The following is a 22,307-nucleotide window of genomic DNA, read 5'->3' as shown; positions in this document are numbered from 1 at the left end:
TGTTTCGAATATTCAATAAATAGAAAAAATAGAAATATATAATAATCCCTTTGTTACAACAGAGATATATTTTCTAGTACTGTGACATTCAAGGTTGGATAATGAAACAATATTTCTGTAATCCAAACAGTTGGAAGTGTCCATGGGTACTTAAAGAACAATTATGTCTGATCAGTTATTGATTTGGGATCTCGTTAAGGACAGTTTAACAACATAACTGTATCTCTGAATGTGTATATTTCCCAGTTGTCAGATTTACATCTAAATGTTGTGGAACTTATATGATTCTATTTGTGAAAAGATGAAATATGATGTTAGCCTTCTAAATGAGAATTGTTTGAAAGTTGAAAGTCAGTAAGCAACGGGATGGACCCACCCTCCAAGGACTCCTAATGAAATTTATATTAGACCGGCGGGACTGACAGCGTCAGCTGAAAGGTACGAAATGGTTAGAAACTCTGAAACTTAACAGTCAAACACATTAATTATAGTCAAGACACGACAGCACGTACAGGAAGATAGTTTCTACATGATGGAGTGCTTGTTTAGTTACCCATCATGATGGAGTGCTTGTTTAGTTACCCATCATGATGGAGTGCGTGTTTAGTTACCCATCATGATGGAGTGCTTGTTTAGTTACCCATCATGATGGAGTGCTTGTTTAGTTACCCATCATGATGGAGTGCGTGTTTAGTTACCCATCATGATGGAGTGCGTGTTTAGTTACCCATCATGATGGAGTGCGTGTTTAGTTACCCATCATGATGGAGTGCGTGTTTAGTTACCCATCTGACCTTGTGTCCTTTCTGTCATCCTGTGAACCCTGTATAGCTCGTGGCTATATTTTATTTCATTATTTTATGACGTGAAGCACTTTGTTAATAGTATTGAAAAGAGCTAAACAAATAAAGTTATTATTATTAAGACTCTTTGCTGGTGTTTCCTTTATTCTGGCAGTTACCGGTATATTTCCACACTATGATGTTGGAATAATACTGTGACATTGTGAACATTATGATAATGCCCTTTTAGTGTAAGAGCTGTCTGAAAAGACTGCCTGAAATGTCAGCATGATTGCCTGGTGACATCACCAATAGTTAATTGACCAGTAGCGAGAGTTTGCCCTCCTCTCTCCTCTCTGCCAATAGCAGCTAGTTTTCAGGTTGCACATCCCTCCCATTAGGCTCCTCCAATTAGGCCCCTCTCTCAGACCACTATCAGACAGTCTTGCTTGAGAAATCTCATTTGTTTTTCTTCTTTTTTAATTGAAAACAATCACAGTAAGGTACTTAATTGTTACCCAGAAATGATTTGATATTGATATAAGAAAAAATCAAATGTCTTCATTGGACCTTTAAGATTGAAGTTAATAAGAGAATACCTTGCTACTCCACCAGGAGTAATAATATGTTGACTCTTTAGACAATTACAGCCATTAAGAATACAGCAGAACAACAACAAAAAGTTAATTCCAGATTTATTCCAAAACAGAATGCATCCAAAAATATCACTTTAACCTGGGGACAGGGCCCAGGGTCTCAGTTGAAGAACATGACAAGAAGAACAGAAGGAAGTACAGTGTCTTATAAACAACTATCAACTTTATGATTACTCAATATTACTTATCAATACATTACGTCCATCAGCTGTTGTGCTTTAGATGAAAGTTGACCTAGGTAGGTCTGAAGAGTCCTAGTTAGGGAGTAGACAAGCAGAAAGGAGCAGAGATAGTGAGTGAATGCTCTCCTCTACATATTGTTGTTGGTCCACTCTCTCATTCCATTGTAGGCGTCACTTTGTTGCTTGGCGTTGGCCCCTGTGGTATTTTTCAGATAGCCTTGGAACTTGCTCTGGTCCCGACCACTCACCAGGTACTGGCCCAACATCTGGTCAGCCCTGGTAGAGACAAAACTGGGTAATTTACTGTTAAGTTCTGGTAAAGTTCCCAGAATGTTCTACATTTTCTAAACTAATTTTAAACAGCTTTAACTTCTGGTTGATGAAATCAACATGTGTATGTCACATGCTTCCTAAACAACAGATGTAGACTAACAGTGAAAAACTTACTTACAGGCCTTTCCAAACAATGCAGAGAAAATAGAGAAATAATAGAAAAGTAATAACCCGTAATAATTAAAGTATTAATAAATACACAATGAGTAACAATAACTTGGCTTTATACACAGGATAAAAGCACAGAGTCGAAGTGAAGGGGTACGAGGTAATTGAGGTAGATATGTACATATAGGTAGGGGTAAAGTGACTAGACAACAGGATAGATAATAGACAGTAACAGCAGCGTATGAGATGAGTCAAAAAAGTTAATGCAAAAAGGTTCAACGCAGAGAGTCCTGGTAGATATTTGGTTAACTATTTAACTAACTATTTAGCAGTCGTATGGATTTGGAATAGAAGCTGTCCTGTTGGTTACAGACTTGGTGTATCGGTACCGCTTGCCGTGCGGTAGCAGAGAGAACAGTCTATGACTTGCGTGGTTGGAGTCTGTGACAACTTTTAGGGCCTTCCTCTGACACCGCCTGGTATAAACGTCCTGGATGGCAGGGAGGTTGGCCCCAGTGATGTACTGGGCCGTTCGCACAACCCCCTGTAGCACCTTGCGGTCGGATGCCAAGCCGTTGCAGTAACAAGAGGTGATGCAGCCAGTGAAGATGCTGTAGAACTTTTTGAGGATCTGATTGCCCATGCCAAATCTTTTCAGCCTCCTGAAGGGGAAGAGGCATTGTCATGCCCTCGTTATGACTGTATTGGTGTGTTTGGACCATGAAAGATACTAAGTGATGTGGACACCAAGGAACTTGAAACTTTCGACCCGCTCCACTACAGCCCCGTCGATGTGAATAAGTGTATGCTCGTCCCTCTGTTTCCTGTAGTCCATGATCAGCTCCTTTGTCTTGCTCACGTTGAGGGAGAGTTTGTTGTCCTGGCACCACACTGCCAGGTCTCTGACCTCCTCCTTATAGGCTGTCTCATCATCGTTGGTGATTAGGCCTCCCACCGTTGTCTCGTCAACAAACTTAATGATGGTGTTGGAGTCGTGTGTCAACAGTGAGTACAGGAGGGGACTAAGCACTCACCCCTGAGGGATCCTCATGTTGAGGGTCAGCATGGTGGATGTGTTGTTGTCTACTCGCAATAGTTTGGGGCGGCCCGTTATATGTAGTGCCTTGTAATGGCACCGTAATGGCACTGTATTCCTATGTAGTGCACCTACCTGGTAATGGCACTGTATTCCTATGTAGTGCACCTACCTGGTAATGGCACTGTATTCCTATGTAGTGCACCGACCTGGTAATGGCACTGTATTCCTATGTAGTGCACCGACCTGGTAATGGCACTGTATTCCTATGTAGTGCACCTACCTGGTAATGGCACTGTATTCCTATGTAGTGCACCTACCTGGTAATGGCACTGTATTCCTATGTAGTGCACCGACCTGGTAATGGCACTGTATTCCTATGTAGTGCACTTGCCTGTTAATGCCCTTCTCCTCTAGTCTGCGGCCCTGTACAGGTCCGATCCCAGGTACGTCCCTCACAGACCGGTTCCCCATCGGCTCAGAGACAAAGTTACGGTGCTTCTGAGAGGTGGTGGAGTATCCTGTAGGGACATGGAGGAACAATATGACAATGAGATGTGTGTATTTATGACTGTGTCTTATCAGTGGGTCAGTTTAGGTAGAACCTCAGATTACATTTCTCTAGGAGGGGAATCAGGAACCAGGAAACAGGAACTACCCTAATCTCTCATGGCCACACGACATAAATACTTCAATTTTAGGATAACTGAGATTAGGAACTATCCTAATCCCAACAGAGTTATACTCCTTGAGGTGAAAATACAGCACAAACAGATCTGGGAGGAAGTGAAACTACAACAGCTTGGGACATAAAGGGAGGGGCAGTACAACATGGAGGGAGGGGCACTACAACATGGAGGGAGGGGCACTACAACATGGAGGGAGGGGCATTACAACATGGAGAGAGGGGCATTACAACATGGAGGGAGGGGCATTACAACATGGAGGGAGGGGCACTACAACATGGAGGGAGGGGCATTACAACATGGAGGGAGGGGCATTACAACATAGAGGGAGGGGCACTACAACATGGAGGGAGGGGCACTAGAACATGGAGGGAGGGGCATTACAACATGGAGGGAGGGGCAGTACAACATGGAGGGAGGGGCACTACAACATGGAGGGAGGGGCACTACAACATGGAGGGAGGGGCATTACAACATGGAGGGAGGGGCACTACATCATGGAGGGAGGGGCATTACAACATGGAGGGAGGGGCATTACAACATGGAGGGAGGGGCACTACAACATGGAGGGAGGGGCACTAGAACATGGAGGGAGGGACATTACAACATGGAGGGAGGGGCAGTACAACATGGAGGGAGGGGCACTACAACATGGAGGGAGGGGCACTACAACATGGAGGGAGGGGCATTACAACATGGAGGGAGGGGCATTACAACATGGAGGGAGGGGCATTACAACATGGAGGGAGGGGCACTACAACATGGAGGGAGGGGCATTACAACATGGAGGGAGGGGCATTACAACATGGAGGGAGGGGCAGTACAACATGGAGGGAGGGGCACTACAACATGGAGGGAGGGGCACTACAACATGGAGGGAGGGGCAATACAACATGGCGGGAGGGGCATTACAACATGGAGGGAGGGTCACTACAACATGGAGGGAGGGGCACTACAACATGGAGGGAGGGGCACTACAACATGGAGGGAGGGGCATTACAACATGGAGGGAGGGGCACTACAACATGGAGGGAGGGGCACTACAACATGGAGGGAGGGGCAATACAACATGGAGGGAGGGGCATTACAAAATGGAGGAAGGGGTACTACAACAAGGAGGGAGGGGCATTACAACTTGCAGGAAGTAGCATTACAACATGGAGGGAGTGTCGTGGAAATATTGAATTCAAATATCTCTCAGATACCGGAGCTTGTGAATTCAAATCGACTTTATTACAGAGAGTAACAAAGCCGAGCAATTCCATGGAAGAACTTACTCTCCATTCTTAGTACTTAGCTTTTATACAGTTTTACCCTTACATAACATCGCCACTTCACTTTATGAATCTTGCTGTCTTACTTAGTTTCCACCATCTAATTGGCTCAGACATTGGGGCATTGATTCTATTGGTGGTGTGACATGCATACTCCTACTGGTGCCTGTTACTGATTAGCTAATGTTTCTGTCCAAAGGTCTTCACAAGTTCAGGCCAATTACAGTTAGGGAAAAAAGTATTTGATCCCGTGCTGATTTTGTACGTTTGCCCACTGACAAAGAAATTATCAGTCTATAATTTTAATGGTAGGTTTATTTGAACAATGAGAGACAGAATAACAACAACAAAAAATCCAGAAAAACGCATGTCAAAAATGTTAAAAATTGATTTGCATTTTAATGAGGGAAATAAGTATTTGATCCCTCTGCAAAACATGACTTAGTACTTGGTGGCAAAACCCTTGTTGGCAATCACAGAGGTCAGACGTTTCTTGTAGTTGGCCACCAGGTTTGCACACATCTCAAGAGGGATTTTGTCCCACTCCTCTTTGCAGATCTTCTCCAAGTCATTAAGGTTTCGAGGCTGACGTTTGTCAACTCGAACCTTGAGCTCCCTCCACAGATTTTCTATGGGATTAAAGTCTGGAGACTGGCTAGGCCACTCCAGGACCTTAATGTGCTTCTTCTTGAGCCACTCATTTGTTGCCTTGGCAGTGTGTTTTGGGTCATTGTCATGCTGGAATACCCATCCACGACCCATTTTCAATGCCCCGGCTGAGGGAAGGAGGTTCTCACCCAAGATTTGACGGTACGTGGCCCCGTCCATCGTCCCTTTGATGCTGTGAAGTTGTCCTGTCCCCTTAGCAGAAAAACACCCCCACAGCATAATGTTTCCACCTCCATGTTTGACGTTGGAGATTGTGTTCTTTGGGTCATAGGCAACATTCCTCCTCTTCCAAACACGGCGAGTTGAGTTGATGTCAAAGAGCTCCATTTTGGTCTCATCTGACCACAACACTTTCACCCAGTTGTCCTCTGAATCATTCAGATGTTCATTGGCAAACTTCAGACGGGCATGTATATGTGCTTTCTTGAGCAGGGGGACCTTGCGGGCGCTGCAGGATTTCAGTCCTTCACAGCATAGTGTGTTACCAATTGTTTTCTTGGTGACAATGGTCCCAGCTGCCTTGAGATCATTGACAAGATCCTCCCGTGTAGTTCTGGGCTGATTCCTCACCGTTCTCATGATCATTGCAACTCCACGAGGTGAGATCTTGCATGGAGCCTCAGGCCGAAGGAGATTGACAGTTCTTTTGTGTTTCTTCCATTTGCGAATAATCGCACCAACTGTTGTCACCTTCTCACCAAGCTGCTTGGCGATGGTCTTGTAGCCCATTCCAGCCTTGTGTAGGTCTACAATCTTGTCCCTGACATCCTTGGAGAGCTCTTAGGTCTTGGCCATGGTGGAGAGTTTGGAATCTGATTGATTGATTGCTTCTGTGGACAGGTGTCTTTTATACAGGTGACAAACTGAGATTAGGAGCACTCCCTTTAAGAGTGTGCTCCTAATCTCAGCTCATTACCTGTATAAAAGACACCTGGGAGCCAGAAATCTTTCTGATTGAGAGGGGGTCAAATACTTATTTTCCTCAATGAAATGCAAATCAATTTCTAACATTTTTGACATACGTTTTTCTGGATTTTTTTGTTGTTATTCTGTCTTTCACTGTTCAAATAAACCTACCATTAAAATTATAGACTGATAATTTCTTTTCAGTGGGCAAACGTACAAAATCAGCAGGGGATCAAATACTTTTTTCCCCTCACTGTATGCATGATTAACAAATGTGCATGTCCAGTAGCCTTCACAAGATCAGATATGGCCCAGACCAGTCACACCTTGTTGGTCTAACTTGCCCCATCTACACAGATTCTGCTTACATTCTGTTTTGACATGTCTAATAGTTGACTCGATGTTGATCCAGCTTTGTACACTGAAATGGGCTCAGCCTTCGTTCTGATTACACATGTCTAATAATTAAACTCATATCGATTAATCTTTCTGCTTCAAAGAGATAAGTACAGGTACAGAAAATCACCAGACGACTGGAAATTATTTTACAGGAGGAGCAATAAAACAAGTAGGGAAAGACACTACAACATAGAGGGAGGGGCAAAACAACATGGAGGGAGGGGCAAAACAACATGGAGGGAGGGGCAAAACAACATGGAGGGAGGGGCAAAACAACATGGAGGGAGGGGCAAAACAACATGGAGGGAGGGGCAAAACAACATGGAGGGAGGGGCAAACAACATGGAGGGAGGGGCAAAACAACATGGAGGGAGGGGCATTACAACATGGAGGGAGAGGCAAAACAACATGGAGGGAGGGGCAAAACAACATGGAGGGAGGGGCAAAACAACATGGAGGGAGGGGCAGGGCAAAACAACATGGAGGGAGGGGCAAAACAACATGGAGGGAGGGGCATTACAACATGGAGGGAGGGGCAAAACAACATGGAGGGAGGGGCATTACAACATGGAGGGAGGGGCAATACAACATAGAGGGATGGGCATTACAACATGGAGGGAGGGGCAAAACAACATGGAGGGAGGGGGAAAACAACATGGAGGGAGGGGCAAAACAACATGGAGGGAGGGGCAAAACAACATGGAGGGAGGGGCACTACAACATAGAGGGAGGGGCATTACAACATGGAGGGAGGGGCATTACAACATGGAGGGAGGGGCACTACAACATGGAGGGAGGGGCACTAGAACATGGAGGGAGGGACACTACAACATGGAGGGAGGGGCATTACAACATGGAGGGAGGGGCATTACAACATGGAGGGAGGGGCACAAGAACAAGGAGGGAGGGGCATTACAACATGGAGGGAGGGGCACTACAACATGGAGGGAGGGGCAATTCAACATGGAGGGAGGGGCATTACAACATGGAGGGAGGGGCATTACAACATGGAGGGAGGGGCACAAGAACAAGGAGGGAGGGGCATTACAACATGGAGGGAGGGGCACTACAACATGGAGGGAGGGGCACTACAACATGGAGGGAGGGGCATTACAACATGGAGGGAGGGGCATTACAACATGGAGGGAGGGGCATTACAACAAGGAGGGAGGGGCACTACAACATGGAGGGAGGGGCATTACAACATGGAGGGAGGGGCAATACAACATGGAGGGAGGGGCATTACAACATGGAGGGAGGGGCATTACAACAAGGAGGGCGGGGCACTACAACAAGGAGGGAGGGGCACTACAACAAGGAGGGAGGGGCACTACAACATGGAGGGAGGGGCACTACGACATGGAGGGAGGGGCATTACAACATGGAGGGAGGGGCACTACATCATGGAGGGAGGGGCATTACAACAAGGAGGGCGGGGCACTACAACAAGGAGGGAGGGGCACTACAACAAGGAGGGAGGGGCACTACAACATGGAGGGAGGGGCAATACAACATGGAGGGAGGGGCATTACAACATGGAGGGAGGGGCATTACAACATGGAGGGAGGGGCACTAAAACATGGAGGGAGGGGCATTACAACATGGAGGGAGGGGTATTACAACATGGAGGGAGGGGCATTACAACAAGGAGGGAGGGGCATTACAACATGGAGGGAGGGGCATTACAACAAGGAGGGAGGGGCACTACAACATGGAGGGAGGGGTATTACAACAAGGAGGGAGGGGCATTACAACAAGGAGGGAGGGGCATTACAACATGGAGGGAGGGGCACTACAACATGGAGGGAGGGGCATTACAACATGGAGGGAGGGGCAATACAACATGGAGGGAGGGGCATTACAACATGGAGGGAGGGGCACTACAACATGGAGGGAGGGGCACTACAACATGGAGGGAGGGGCACTACATCATGGAGGGAAGGGCATTACAACATGGAGGGAGGGGCACTAGAACATGGAGGGAGGGGCATTACAACATGGAGGGAGGGGCATTACAACATGGAGGGAGGGGCACTACAACATGGAGGGAGGGGCACTACAACGTGGAGGGAGGGGCACAACACGCTTGGATTGCGTCCTACCTGACAGGTCGCTCCTACCAGGTGGCGTGGCGAGAATCTGTCTCCGCACCACGTGCTCTCACCACTGGTGTCCCCCAGGGCTCTGTTCTAGGCCCTCTCCTATTCTTACTATACACCAAGTCACTTGGCTCGGTCATATACTCACATGGTCTCTCCTATCATTGCTCTGCAGACAACACACAATTAATCTTCTCCTTTCCCCCTTCTGATAACCAGGTGGCGAATCGCATCTCCGCATGTCTGGCAGACATATCAGTGTGGATGACGGCTCACCACCTCAAGCTGAACCTCGGCAAGACTGAGGTGCTCTTCCTCTCGGGGAAGGACTGCCCGTTCCATGATCTCACCATCACGGTTGACAACTCCCTTGTGTCCTCCTCCCAGAGTGCTAAGAACCTTGGCGTGACCCTGGACAACACCCTGTCGTTCTCCACTAACATCAAGGCGGTGACCCGATCCTGTAGGTTCATGCTCTACAACATTCGCAGAGTACGACCCTGCCTCACACAGGAAGCGGCGCAGGTCCTAGTCCAGGCACTTGTCATCTCCCGTCTGGATTACTGCAACTCGCTGTTGGCTGAGCTCCCTGCCTGTGCCATTAAACCCCTACAACTCATCCAGAACGCCACAGCCCGTCTGGTGTTCAACCTTCCCAAGTTCTCTCACGTCACCCCGCTCCTCCGCTCTCTCCACTGGCTTCCAGTTGAAGCTCGCATCCGCTACAAGTCCATGGTGCTTGCCTACGGAGCTGTGAGGGGAACGGCACCTCCGTACCTTCAGGCTCTGATCAGGCCCTACACCCAAACAAGGGCACTGCGTTCATCCACCTCTGGCCTGCTCGCCTCCCTACCTCTGAGGAAGCACAGTTCCCACTCAGCCAGTCAAAACTGTTCGCTGCTCTGGCACCCCAATGGTGGAACAAGCTCCCTCACGACGCCAGGACAGCGGAGTCAATCACCACCTTCCGGAGACACCTGAAACCCCACCTATTTAAGGAATACCTGGGATAGGATAAAGTAATCCTTCTAACCCCCCCCCCCAAAAAAGATTTAGATGCACTATTGTAAAGTGGTTGTTCCACTGGATATCATAAGGTGAATGCACCAATTTGTAAGTCGCTCTGGATAAGAGCGTCTGCTAAATGACTTAAATGTAAATGTAAATGTAAATGTACAACATGGAGGGAGGGGCATTACAACATGGAGGGAGGGGCATTACAAAATGGAGGGAGGGGCACAAGAACATGGAGGGAGGGGCACTACAACATGGAGGGAGGGGCATTACAAAATGGAGGTAGGGGCACAAGAACATGGAGGGAGGGGCATTACAACATGGAGGGAGGGGCACTACAACATGGAGGGAGGGGCATTACAACATGGAGGGAGGGGCATTACAACATGGAGGGAGGGGCACTACAACATGGAGGGAGGGGCATTACAACATGGAGGGAGGGGCACTACAACATGGAGGGAGGGGCATTACAACACGGAGGGAGGGGCATTTCCACATGGAGGGAGGGGCACTACAACATGGAGGGAGGGGCATTACAACATAAGGAGGGAGGGGCATTACAACTTGGAGGGAGGGGCACTACAACTTGGAGGGAGGGGCATTACAACATGGAGGGAGGGGCATTACAAATTGGAGGGAGGAGCACTACAACATGGAGGGATGGGCATTACAACATGGAGGGAGGGGCACTACAACATGGAGGGAGGGGCACTACAACATGGAGGGAGGGGCATTACAACGTGGAGGGAGGGGCACTACAACATGGAGGGAGGGGCATTACAACATGGAGGGAGGGGCATTACAACATGGAGGGAGGGGCACTACAACATGGAGGGAGGGGCACTACAACATGGAGGGAGGGGCACTACAACATGGAGGGAGGGGCAATACAACATGGAGGGAGGGGCATTACAACATGGAGGGAGGGGCACTACAACATGGAGGGAGGGGCAGTACAACATGGAGGGATGGGCATTACAACATGGAGGGACGGGCATTACAACATGGAGGGAGGGGCACTACAACATGGAGGGAGGGGCATTACAACATGGAGGGAGGGGCATTACAACATGGAGGATGTCCAGGATGTACATGTAAGGGAGTGCGTAACTGGCGGCAGGGAAGTCAGGCGCAGGAGAGCAAAACTTGGTAATCAAAGGAGCAGTTTTATTCATAAAACCACCGTTAACCAGAAACTACAAAACCCGTCGCGCACCAGAGGAAATGTGCACATGCACTTACAATAAACAATTCCGCACAAAGACATGGGGGGAATAGAGGGTTAAATACACAACATGTAATGAGGTAAATTGAGACCAGGTGTGTGAGAAGACAAGACAAAACAACTGGAAAATGAAAAGTGGATTGATGATGGCTACAAGACCGACCGAACAACAAGGAGAGGAACCGACTTAGGCGGAAGTCATGACAGTACATTTGGCCAAACACATCATGAAAACCAGACACTTCTGTTTCTGGGACACAGCTCCAATGCATCACGCCCAAAAGTGAGAAAATAAAAATGTTCAACTGTGCCATCATTGAAAATAAATTTCTATTATGATACAACAGTGTTCAGTATTATTAGTAAGTGCATTTGTAAATGGTTATTAACTGAATGTTGTTGGTGGAAAATCAGAATTATCTAAGTAACATTGACATAATTAAGGCGTCTCATTTGCAGAATATAATTACTGTTTTACAGCCTCTGATGTTGGCGGCTGCACTTCCTCATTTGGGCCTCAGTCACCTGGGGCCCTGGGACCCAGAGAGGGGAGAATTCAGGCTTGTCTAACAAACAGTCCCTGTTGTTGTATATCAGAAAGAGAATAGAGCAAAGGATGCCACAAGGGAACATTGTTTCCCATATGTGAACATGTTTCTGTATCTATTCCAAACCATGTGAAGGGATGGCGTGAGTAATTGGGAACCAATTACTTGTCTCCATAATGTCTGTGAGTCAGTCACCCCTTCCTTGGTCCTTAGGGGAGATTGTTCTTTCCCCTGGCTTCCTTTTTTTAGCAGGGTGGAGACTAAGTAACAAGAAATGTCCTTTTAAGTTCTTAGTACTGAACGAAACAAAAAGTTATTTGTACTGGAGACCAAGTGCTGGTACAGGACGTGTGGGCTTGGTGTTTGGAACCACATCATCTCTGAGATTGCACCTATCCTGACCTATCCTGACCTATCCTGAGATGGTATATAACGCAGAGGCCCACTCCACTCAGTGGACTTTCACTCTATTCACTTGTGTGTGTATTGTGACCAGCTCCCTTATCGCTAAGTTTTCATTAAAGTTCATATCCTGATTGGTGATTGACCTTGTCTCTCCTCATTATGGATTAAAATATCCACCACAAGGTAAATTGTGGCTCACTATTTGGCAAGCCCTGACTAGATATCGCAATATTTTGACCAACGCGATATAACTCTTTTATAATGGTTCCCAATGCATTTATAAATGATTCCATAACTGTTAGTTATTACATTATAAATGATTCAATAACCGTTAGTTATTATATTATAAATGATTCCATAACCGTTAGTTATTATATTATCAATGATTCCATAACCGTTAGTTATTATATTATAAATGATTCCATAACCGTTAGTTATTATATTATAAATTATTCCATAACCGTTAGTTATTATATTATAAATGATTCCATAACCGTTAGTTATTATAAATGATTCCATAACCGTTAGTTATTATATTATAAATGATTCCATAACCGTTAGTTATTATAAATGATTCCATAACCGTTAGTTATTATATTATAAATGATTCCATAACCATTAGTTATTATCAATGATTCCATAACCGTTAGTTATTATAAATGATTCCATAACCGTTAGTTATTATAAATGATTCCATAACCATTAGTTATTATCAATGATTCCATAACCGTTAGTTATTATATTATAAATGATTCCATAACCGTTAGTTATTATAAATGATTCCATAACCGTTAGTTATTATAAATGATTCCATAACCGTTAGTTATTATAAATGATTCCATAACCGTTAGTTATTATATTATAAATGATTCCATAACCGTTAGTTATTATATTATAAATGATTCCATAACCGTTAGTTATTATATTATAAATGATTCCATAACCGTTAGTTATTATAAATGATTCCATAACCGTTAGTTATTATATTATAAATGATTCCATAACCGTTAGTTGTTATAATGATTCAATAACCGTTAGTTATTATAAATGATTCCATAACCGTTAGTTATTCCAACTCCACTATATTATAAATGAATTCCATAACCGTTAGTTATTATATATAATGATTCCATAAACCGTTAGTTATTATAAATGATTCCATAACCCGTTAGTATATTCTAAATGATTCCATAACCGTTAGTTATTATAAATGATTCCATAACCGTAGATTCCATAACCGTTAGTTATTATAAATGATTCCATAACCGTTAGTTATTATATTATAAATGATTCCATAACCGTTAGTTATTATAAATGATTCCATAACCGTTAGTTATTATATTATAAATGATTCCATAACCGTTAGTTATTACATTATAAATGATTCCATAACCGTTAGTTATTATATTATAAATGATTCCATAACCGTTAGTTATTATATTATAAATGATTCCATAACCGTTAGTTATTATAATGATTCCATAACCGTTAGTTATTATAAATGATTCCATAACCGTTAGTTATTATATTATAAATGATTCCATAACCGTTAGTTATTATATTATAAATGATTCCATAACCGTTAGTTATTATATTATAAATGATTCCATAACCGTTAGTTATTATATTATAAATGATTCCATAACCGTTAGTTATTATAAATGATTCAATAACCGTTAGTTATTATAAATGATTCCATAACCGTAAGTTATTATATTATAAATGATTCCATAACCGTTAGTTATTATAAATGATTCCATAACCGTTAGTTATTATATTATAAATGATTCCATAACCGTTAGTTATTATATTATAAATGATTCCATAACCGTTAGTTATTATATTATAAATGATTCCATAACCGTTAGTTATTATAAATGATTCCATAACCGTTAGTTATTATATTATAAATGATTCCATAACCGTTAGTTATTATATTATAAATGATTCCATAACCGTTAGTTATTATAAATGATTCCATAACCGTTAGTTATTATATTATAAATGATTCCATAACCATTAGTTATTATAAATGATTCCATAACCATTAGTTATTATATTATAAATGATTCCATAACCGTTAGTTGTTATAAATGATTCAATAACCGTTAGTTATTATATTATAAATGATTCCATAACCATTAGTTATTATATTATAAATGATTCCATAACCATTAGTTATTATCAATGATTCCATAACCATTAGTTATTATAAATGATTCCATAACCGTTAGTTATTATCAATGATTCCATAACCGTTAGTTATTATATTATAAATGATTCCATAACCGTTAGTTATTATAAATGATTCCATAACCGTTAGTTATTATAAATGATTCCATAACCGTTAGTTATTATATTATAAATGATTCCATAACCGTTAGTTATTATATTATAAATGATTCCATAACCGTTAGTTATTATATTATAAATGATTCCATAACCGTTAGTTATTATATTATAAATGATTCCATAACCGTTAGTTATTATATTATAAATGATTCCATAACCGTTAGTTATTATATTATAAATGATTCCATAACCATTAGTTATTATAAATGATTCCATAACCGTTAGTTATTATATTATAAATGATTCCATAACCGTTAGTTATTATATTATAAATGATTCCATAACCGTTAGTTATTATATTATAAATGATTCCATAACCGTTAGTTATTATATTATAAATGATTCCATAACCGTTAGTTATTATATTATAAATGATTCCATAACCGTTAGTTATTATAAATGATTCCATAACCGTTAGTTATTATAAATGATTCCATAACCGTTAGTTGTTATAAATGATTCCATAACCGTTAGTTATTATAAATGATTCCATAATCGTTAGTTATTATATTATAAATTATTCAATAATCGTTAGTTATATAAACTCTTTACACATGTTAACTTATTATAAAGTGTTTCCAAATAATGACAGTGTTTTACAACTAGGCTACATCCTGAAAATATATTTTATTTTCATTGTATTTTATTTTTATTACCCTCCAACCCTACCACCCCTCCCCCACTTGGAGCAAACTAGTTATTTATTATTTTATTTGTATTACCCTCCAACCCTACCACCCCTCCCCCACTTGGAGCAAACTAGTTATTTATTATTGTATTTGTATTACCCTCCAACCCTACCACCCCTTCCCCACTTGGAGCAAACTAGTTATTTATTATTGTATTTGTATTACCCTCCAACCCTACCAGCCCTCCCCCACTTGGAGCAAACTAGTTATTTATTATTGTATTTGTATTACCCTCCAACCCTACCACCCCTCCCCCACTTGGAGCAAACTAGTTATTTATTATTTTATTTGTATTACCCTCCAACCCTACCACCCCTTCCCCACTTGGAGCAAACTAGTTATTTATTATTGTATTTGTATTACCCTCCAACCCTACCACCCCTCCCCCACTTGGAGCAAACTAGTTATTTATTATTTTATTTGTATTACCCTCCAACCCTACCACCCCTTCCCCACTTGGAGCAAACTAGTTATTTATTATTGTATTTGTATTACCCTCCAACCCTACCACCCCTCCCCCACTTGGAGCAAACTAGTGGACAACAACGCTTAGGCCTGTATTTCCAGCTTACACATATGATATACATTTTATGGAAACAGTCTAATTTACAACTGTTATATTGTGTTAGTTTTTACTCCTGTCCTTCCTCTACACCCTCAACCTCTCCCGTATATTTCTGTTGTCCATCCGGTTTGATTTCTACTTGCCGTGTCTCCATCTGTGCTCTTTCACATACGTTCTTAACCTATATATGTTTTACGGACCCAGTATGTTTTACATTAGTCATCTTGTTGTTATTAGTTGTTATTATAAGGACCCAGTATGTTTTACATTAGTTATCAGGTGTTATTAGTTGTTATTATAAGGACCCAGTATGTTTTACATTAGTTATCAGGTGTTATTAGTTGTTATTATAAGGACCCAGTATGTTTTACATTAGTTATCAGGTGTTATTAGTTGTTATTATAAGGACCCAGTATGTTTTACATTAGTTATCTTGTTGTTATTAGTTGTTATTATAAGGACCCAGTATGTTTTACATTAGTCATCTTGTTGTTATTAGTTGTTATTATAAGGACCCAGTATGTTTTACATTAGTTATCAGGTGTTATTAGTTGTTATTATAAGGACCCAGTATGTTTTACATTAGTTATCAGGTGTTATTAGTTGTTATTATAAGGACCCAGTATGTTTTACATTAGTCATCTTGTTGTTATTAGTTGTTATTATAAGGACCCAGTATGTTTTACATTAGTTATCAGGTGTTATTAGTTGTTATTATAAGGACCCAGTATGTTTTATATTAGTTATCAGGTGTTATTAGTTGTTCTTAGTCCTAACCATTTCCATTCAGCCCCTCCCATCTATCTCTTAACACCATCCATATTGGATTTCTATTTGCCATATATTGTTCGACAGTGCAGTGATGTTTCACAAAAGTTTATATTCTCATTGTTTCTACAGATTGTAAATTAATGATAAACATTTTTGCTAAAATAATTATAATATTATCGATCGATTGACTATGACTTTTCAGATCACCCAGTAGTGCTGTCTGCAGGGTTAGCTCCAGGTAAATATTACAATTCTTCAGCCATTCCTGGGCCTGTGACCAAAAACGAGCTACATATGGACAATACCAAAACAAATTATCTAATGACTCTGCCTCCTCACAGCAAAATCTGCAGAGCTGGAAATGTTGTATCCCCCATATAAATGACATTACATTGGTTGCAAGAGCGTTGTATGATAATTTTTAAGAAAACATTCTAAGTTTTGAATCTGGCGTCGGTTTGACTATCAGTTCATAAACTACTATGGAATCGGTACGTCAAAAATCTCTTCCCAACTATTTTGCAATCTGTATGGCACGGCTGTCAATTTTTGGTTCCTTCAATGAAACTGGTGTACTTTTTTATTTATCACAATTTTCTTTAACCAATTACAGTCTTTAATGCAGGGCCAACAGACAAGTTCCTTCCGTTTTTGTGGTAATGCTGCAATTAGTTGGTTGTAATTTTGAGTAGAGCAGACATTTCCATACGTTTTAGTTAGCTGCATGTGTGACATAACTCCACCAGTGGTATTTATGATATAATTTATAATGATTTTACCTTTTTTAAACATTCTTTCCAGAAATACTGTGATTTATCATTTAGTATTTTTGAGTTTAAGCACAATATTTGTTGAATTATTTGTTCTGAATTTTCTTGTGTATTAAATTTAAATTGAAACCAACTTTCTATGGCTTGTTTTAAAAAATAGTGATTTTGGGGAGATGATTTCCTTTTAAAATAACTGAAAGTGAGACGTAATCTGAATAAAGGGAAAAAGATCATTAGTCTTACCTTTCTTGTTTCCAGACATGGTTCAGGTGGAGGATGGTCAATATAACTTTCTGAGGTGTCTCTCTGTTTCTGTCTGGATGGATGGAGAGTTCAGTTCAATATAACTTGCTGAGGTGTCTCTCTGTCTTCTGTTTTTCTGTCTGCTAGAGCAGTCTACTGTAGTCAAAACACGGTAGCAAACACTAGCAAAACATTTCCCAAAGGAAGCGTCATAGAACAAAAACAAGAGTTTCTATTGGACAAATTCATTCTGAAGGCCCCTCTCCTCGTGTTGTTTTTTTGTTTCCTTTTTGTTTCCTAGTGAACACACATTAGCTCCACCTCCTCCATTCAAACTGAACAGAAACTAAGAGAAATGTTAAGTTTTGATTTCCTGAAGATGGGTGGGGCAAATGCTGCGTGTTTATAACAATCTACCAGAGTGGTGTGTGTGTGTGTCTGTTGCACATTGAGTCTTAAATCTGCCTACTCTTAGTGAGTCTTGTGAGGTGACTGTAACTCAGAGATAAGGGAAGAATTATTACTAACTTCACAGAGAAAGTTGAAGACACCACAAAATAACGATTCAAAACCAACAACTGGGCTAGAACACAAGACTCATTTATCTTCTCTCTCTATATATAGATATATATAGATATATTTACATTATTTAATAATTTTTTATTTACTTAACCTTTATTTAACTAAGCAAGTCAGTTAAGAACAAATTCTTATTTACGCTGGGCCAAACCCGGCCAATTGTGCGCCTCCCTATGGGACTCCCAATTCCGGCGGGTTGTGATACAGGCCTCTCTCTCTCCCTATATATAACTCTGCAAAAAAAGAAACATCCTCTCACTGTCAACTGCGTACATTTTCAGCAAACTTAACATGTGTAAATATTTGTATGAACATAACAAGATTCAACAACTGAGACATAAACTGAACAAGTTCCACAGACATGTGACTAACAGAAATGGAATAATGTGTCCCTGAACAAAGGGAGGGTCAAAATCAAAAGTAACAGTCAGTATCTGGTGTGGCCACCAGCTGCATTAAGTACTGCAGTGTACACCAGCCCTAGCACTCACCCTCCGATCCAACAGGTCCCAGACGTGCTTAATGGGTTTGAGATCCGGGCTCTTCGCTGGTCATGGCAGAACATTGGCATTCCTGTCTTGCAGGAAATCACGCACAGAACGAGCAGTATGGCTGGTGGCATTGTCATGCTGGAGGGTCATGTCAGGATGAGCCTGCAGGAAGGGTACCACACGAGGGAGGAGGATGTCTTCCCTTTAATGCACAGCGTTGAGATTGCCTGCAATGATAACAAGCTCAGTCCAATGATGCTGTGACACACCGTTCCAGACCGTGACGGACCGTTGTAGTGGAAATGTCAGTACTGAGAGAAACTTGGACAATTATTTAAAAAATCATCTTCATTATTGCAATAATAAAACCGTCGACCGCTGCCGAGAGCTTAACTGATAATGAAAAAACAGAGATCTTATATAGGCCCTAAATGCTCAGTCAGTCATTTCTACCGTTCCCATAAGCCACCTTGGTCCATCTCCTGGTTATCTGCACAGGATGTTGTTTTGCTTCCAACCCGGCTTAGTTTCCCAGATGCCAGGAAGATGAGACAATGAGGCATTGTTCTAAACTCTTCCAGCCTCTCTCTATCTCGGGTCACACCACATCTTGTCTATAGAATGCCAGCTTTTAGATTTTTATCACCAAGTCCATTGTCAGCTCAAGCTATCGCTAGCAAAACCCATTTCCTTAACCAGACGCCCAGACTAACTGCAGGAAGCTAGAGTGGAAACCATAAAAACTCAGCATTAGCAGGCCAGTCTTACTCTTAGTTAAATATATAACCGTTTACTATTAATCTTAACGCACGGTCTATTTTCCTGAATTTCCTGTCTGTTTGACGTGCCCAAAGTAAACTGCCTGTTACTCAGGCCCAGAAGCGTGGATATGCATATAATTGGTAGAATTGGATAAAAAACACTCTGGGTTCTAAAACTGTTAAAATAACGTATGTAAGTATAACAGAACTCATATGGCAGGCAAATACCGGAGGAAAATCCATCCGGAAATGTTTTTTTGGGGGGGGTTGCAGTCCTATGGGATATACAAATAAATAGCCCCCCGACTGCAGTACCTATGGCTTCCACTAGATGTCAACAGTCTTTATACAAGGTTTCAGGCTTGTTTCTTAAAAAACGAACAAGTAGTTGTAGTTTATCCAAGGTGTCCCTCATTAGGAAAGTAGTCTTGTGACGCATGTGAATGAGGGTGCGCTCTTCGTTATTTATCTTCCCTATTGAACATACTATTCTCCGTATTAAATATTATTGTTTATTTAGATATTAGAATACCTGAGGATTAATTAGAAACATCATTTGACTTGTTTGGACAAACTTTACCGGTACCTTTTTGGATTCCTTTGTCTGCATGTTGAACGAGTGGATTAATGAAATCGATGGCGCCAACTAAACAGACTTTTTTGGATATAAAGAAAGACTTTATCGAACAAAATGACCATTCATTGTGTAGCTGGGACCCTTGGGATTGCAAACCGAGGAAGATCTTCAAAGGTAAGTGATTTATTTTATCGCTATTTGTGATTTTGGGACGCCTGTGCTGGTTTCAAAAATATGTTGTTGTGGGGTGCTGTCCTCAGATAATCGAATGCTATGCTTTCGCCGTAAAGCCTTTTTGAAATCTGACAGTTCGATTACCAAGATTCTAAGCTTTTGAATGAAAGACACTTGTATTTCCATGAATGTTTAATATTACGATTTTTTATTTTGAATTTGGCGCTCTGCAATTTCACCGGCTGTTGTCGAATTTGATCCCGCTAGTGGGATCCGTGCGCTAAGAGGTATCAAAACAAATCAGGTAAGTATGTAATTATTCCCTGACACCCTCCACCTCGATCCCGCTCCAGAGTACAGGCCTCGCTCATTCCTTCAACGATAAACGTGAATTCGACCATCACCCCTGGTGAGACAAAACCACGACTCGTCAGTGAAGAGCATTTTTTGCCAGTCCTGTCTGGTGAGCGACAGTGGGTTTGTACCCATAGGCAACGTTGTTGCCGGTGATGTCTGGTGAGGACCTGCCTTACAAAGGCCTACAAGTCCTCAGTCCAGTCTCTCTCAGCCTACTGTGGACATTCTGAGCACTGATGGAGGTTTTTTGCGTTCCTGGTGTAACTCGGGCAGTTGTTGTTGCCATCCTTTACCTGTACCGCAGGTTTGATGTTCGGATGTACCGATCCTGTGCAAAGAGTTGCAAAGAAAAAGCCATATCTCAGACTGGCCAATAAAAAGAAAAGATTAAGATGGGCAAAAGAACACAGACACTGGACAGAGGAACTCTTCCTAGAAGGCCAGCATCCCGGAGTTGCCTCTTCGCTGTTGATGTTGAGACTGGTGTTTTGCGTGTACTATTTAATGAAGCTGCCCGTTAAAACTTGTGAGGCGTCTGTTTCTTAAGCTAGACACTTTAATGTACTTATCTTCTTGCTCAGTTGTGGACTGGGGCCTCCAACTCCTGTTTCTATTCTGGTTAGAGCCAGTTTGCACTGTTCTGTGAAGGGAGTAGTACACAGCGTTGTACGAGATCTTCAGTTTCTTGGCAATTTCAAGCATGGAATAGCCTTCATTTCTCAGAACAAGAATAGACTGATGAGTTTAAGAAGAAAGGGCTTTGTTCATGGCCATTTTGAGCCTGTAATCGAACCCACAAATGCTGATGCTCCAGATACTCAACTGGTCAAAAAAAGCCAGTTGTATTGCTTATTTAAACAGAACAACAGTTTTCAGCTGTGCTAACATAATTGCAAAAGGGTTTTCTAATGATCAATTAGCCTTTTTAAAATGATAAACTTGGATTAGCTAACACAACGTGCCATTGGAACACAGGAGTGATGGTTGCTGATAATGGGCCTCTGTACGCCTATGTAGATATTCCATTAAAAATCAGCCGTTTCCAGCTACAATAGTCATTTACAACATTACCAATATCTACACTGTATTTCTGATCAATTTCATGTTATTTTAATGGACAAAAATGGGCTTTTCTTTCAAAAACAAGGACATTTCTAAGTGACCCCAAACTTTTGAATGGTTGTCTCTCTCTCTGTGTATGTATATATATATATACATACACACACATATACACACACCTCTCAACCACTCTGTCCCTCTCTCTCTGTGTGTGAGAGAGCGAGTCTTTTTACAAGCCATTTTCTACACCTTCCATCTCATTAGCTCTGTCCCTGTCTCTGACCTTGTACTCTGTCTGGGGACTAATGCATGCTACACCGAGAGCTGAGGAGGCAACAGTGTGTGTGTCAAAATGACTTTAGAAAAGGTTTACCTCAAATCCTCTAGGATTGTAGACTGTAGACCAGAGAAGGGCAACTTTGATGGAGGCAGGGGCCACAAAAAAATATGAAGAGAGATGAATACCCAACAGGAAGTGTTCCCCCCTACTCTCAGCTCAATAGAGACTATACCCAACAGGAAGTGTTTCCCCTACTCTCAGCTCTATAGAGATGAATACCCAACAGGAAGTCTATATGCTAATCTCAGCTCTATAGA

General features: G+C 41.8%; 1 protein-coding gene across 1 annotated transcript; it reads right to left on the bottom strand.

The window, feature by feature from the left end:
* Positions 1-1,460: 1,460 nt before the first annotated feature.
* On the bottom strand, positions 1,461-17,924 carry LOC115153807 (barrier-to-autointegration factor). Its single transcript, XM_029699400.1, has 3 exons — positions 17,713-17,924; positions 3,492-3,618; positions 1,461-1,896 (listed from the first exon to the last, which is right to left on the bottom strand). The coding sequence occupies exons 1-3, from the start codon at positions 17,729-17,731 to the stop codon at positions 1,749-1,751; spliced, it is 294 nt and encodes a 97-aa protein (XP_029555260.1). The 5' UTR covers positions 17,732-17,924; the 3' UTR covers positions 1,461-1,748.
* Positions 17,925-22,307: the final 4,383 nt, after the last annotated feature.

This window comes from Salmo trutta, chromosome 19 (genome assembly GCF_901001165.1).
Source record: "Salmo trutta chromosome 19, fSalTru1.1, whole genome shotgun sequence".
In the NCBI taxonomy this organism is placed as follows: domain Eukaryota; kingdom Metazoa; phylum Chordata; class Actinopteri; order Salmoniformes; family Salmonidae; genus Salmo; species Salmo trutta.
This window is presented reverse-complemented; position numbering and strand designations above follow the sequence as displayed.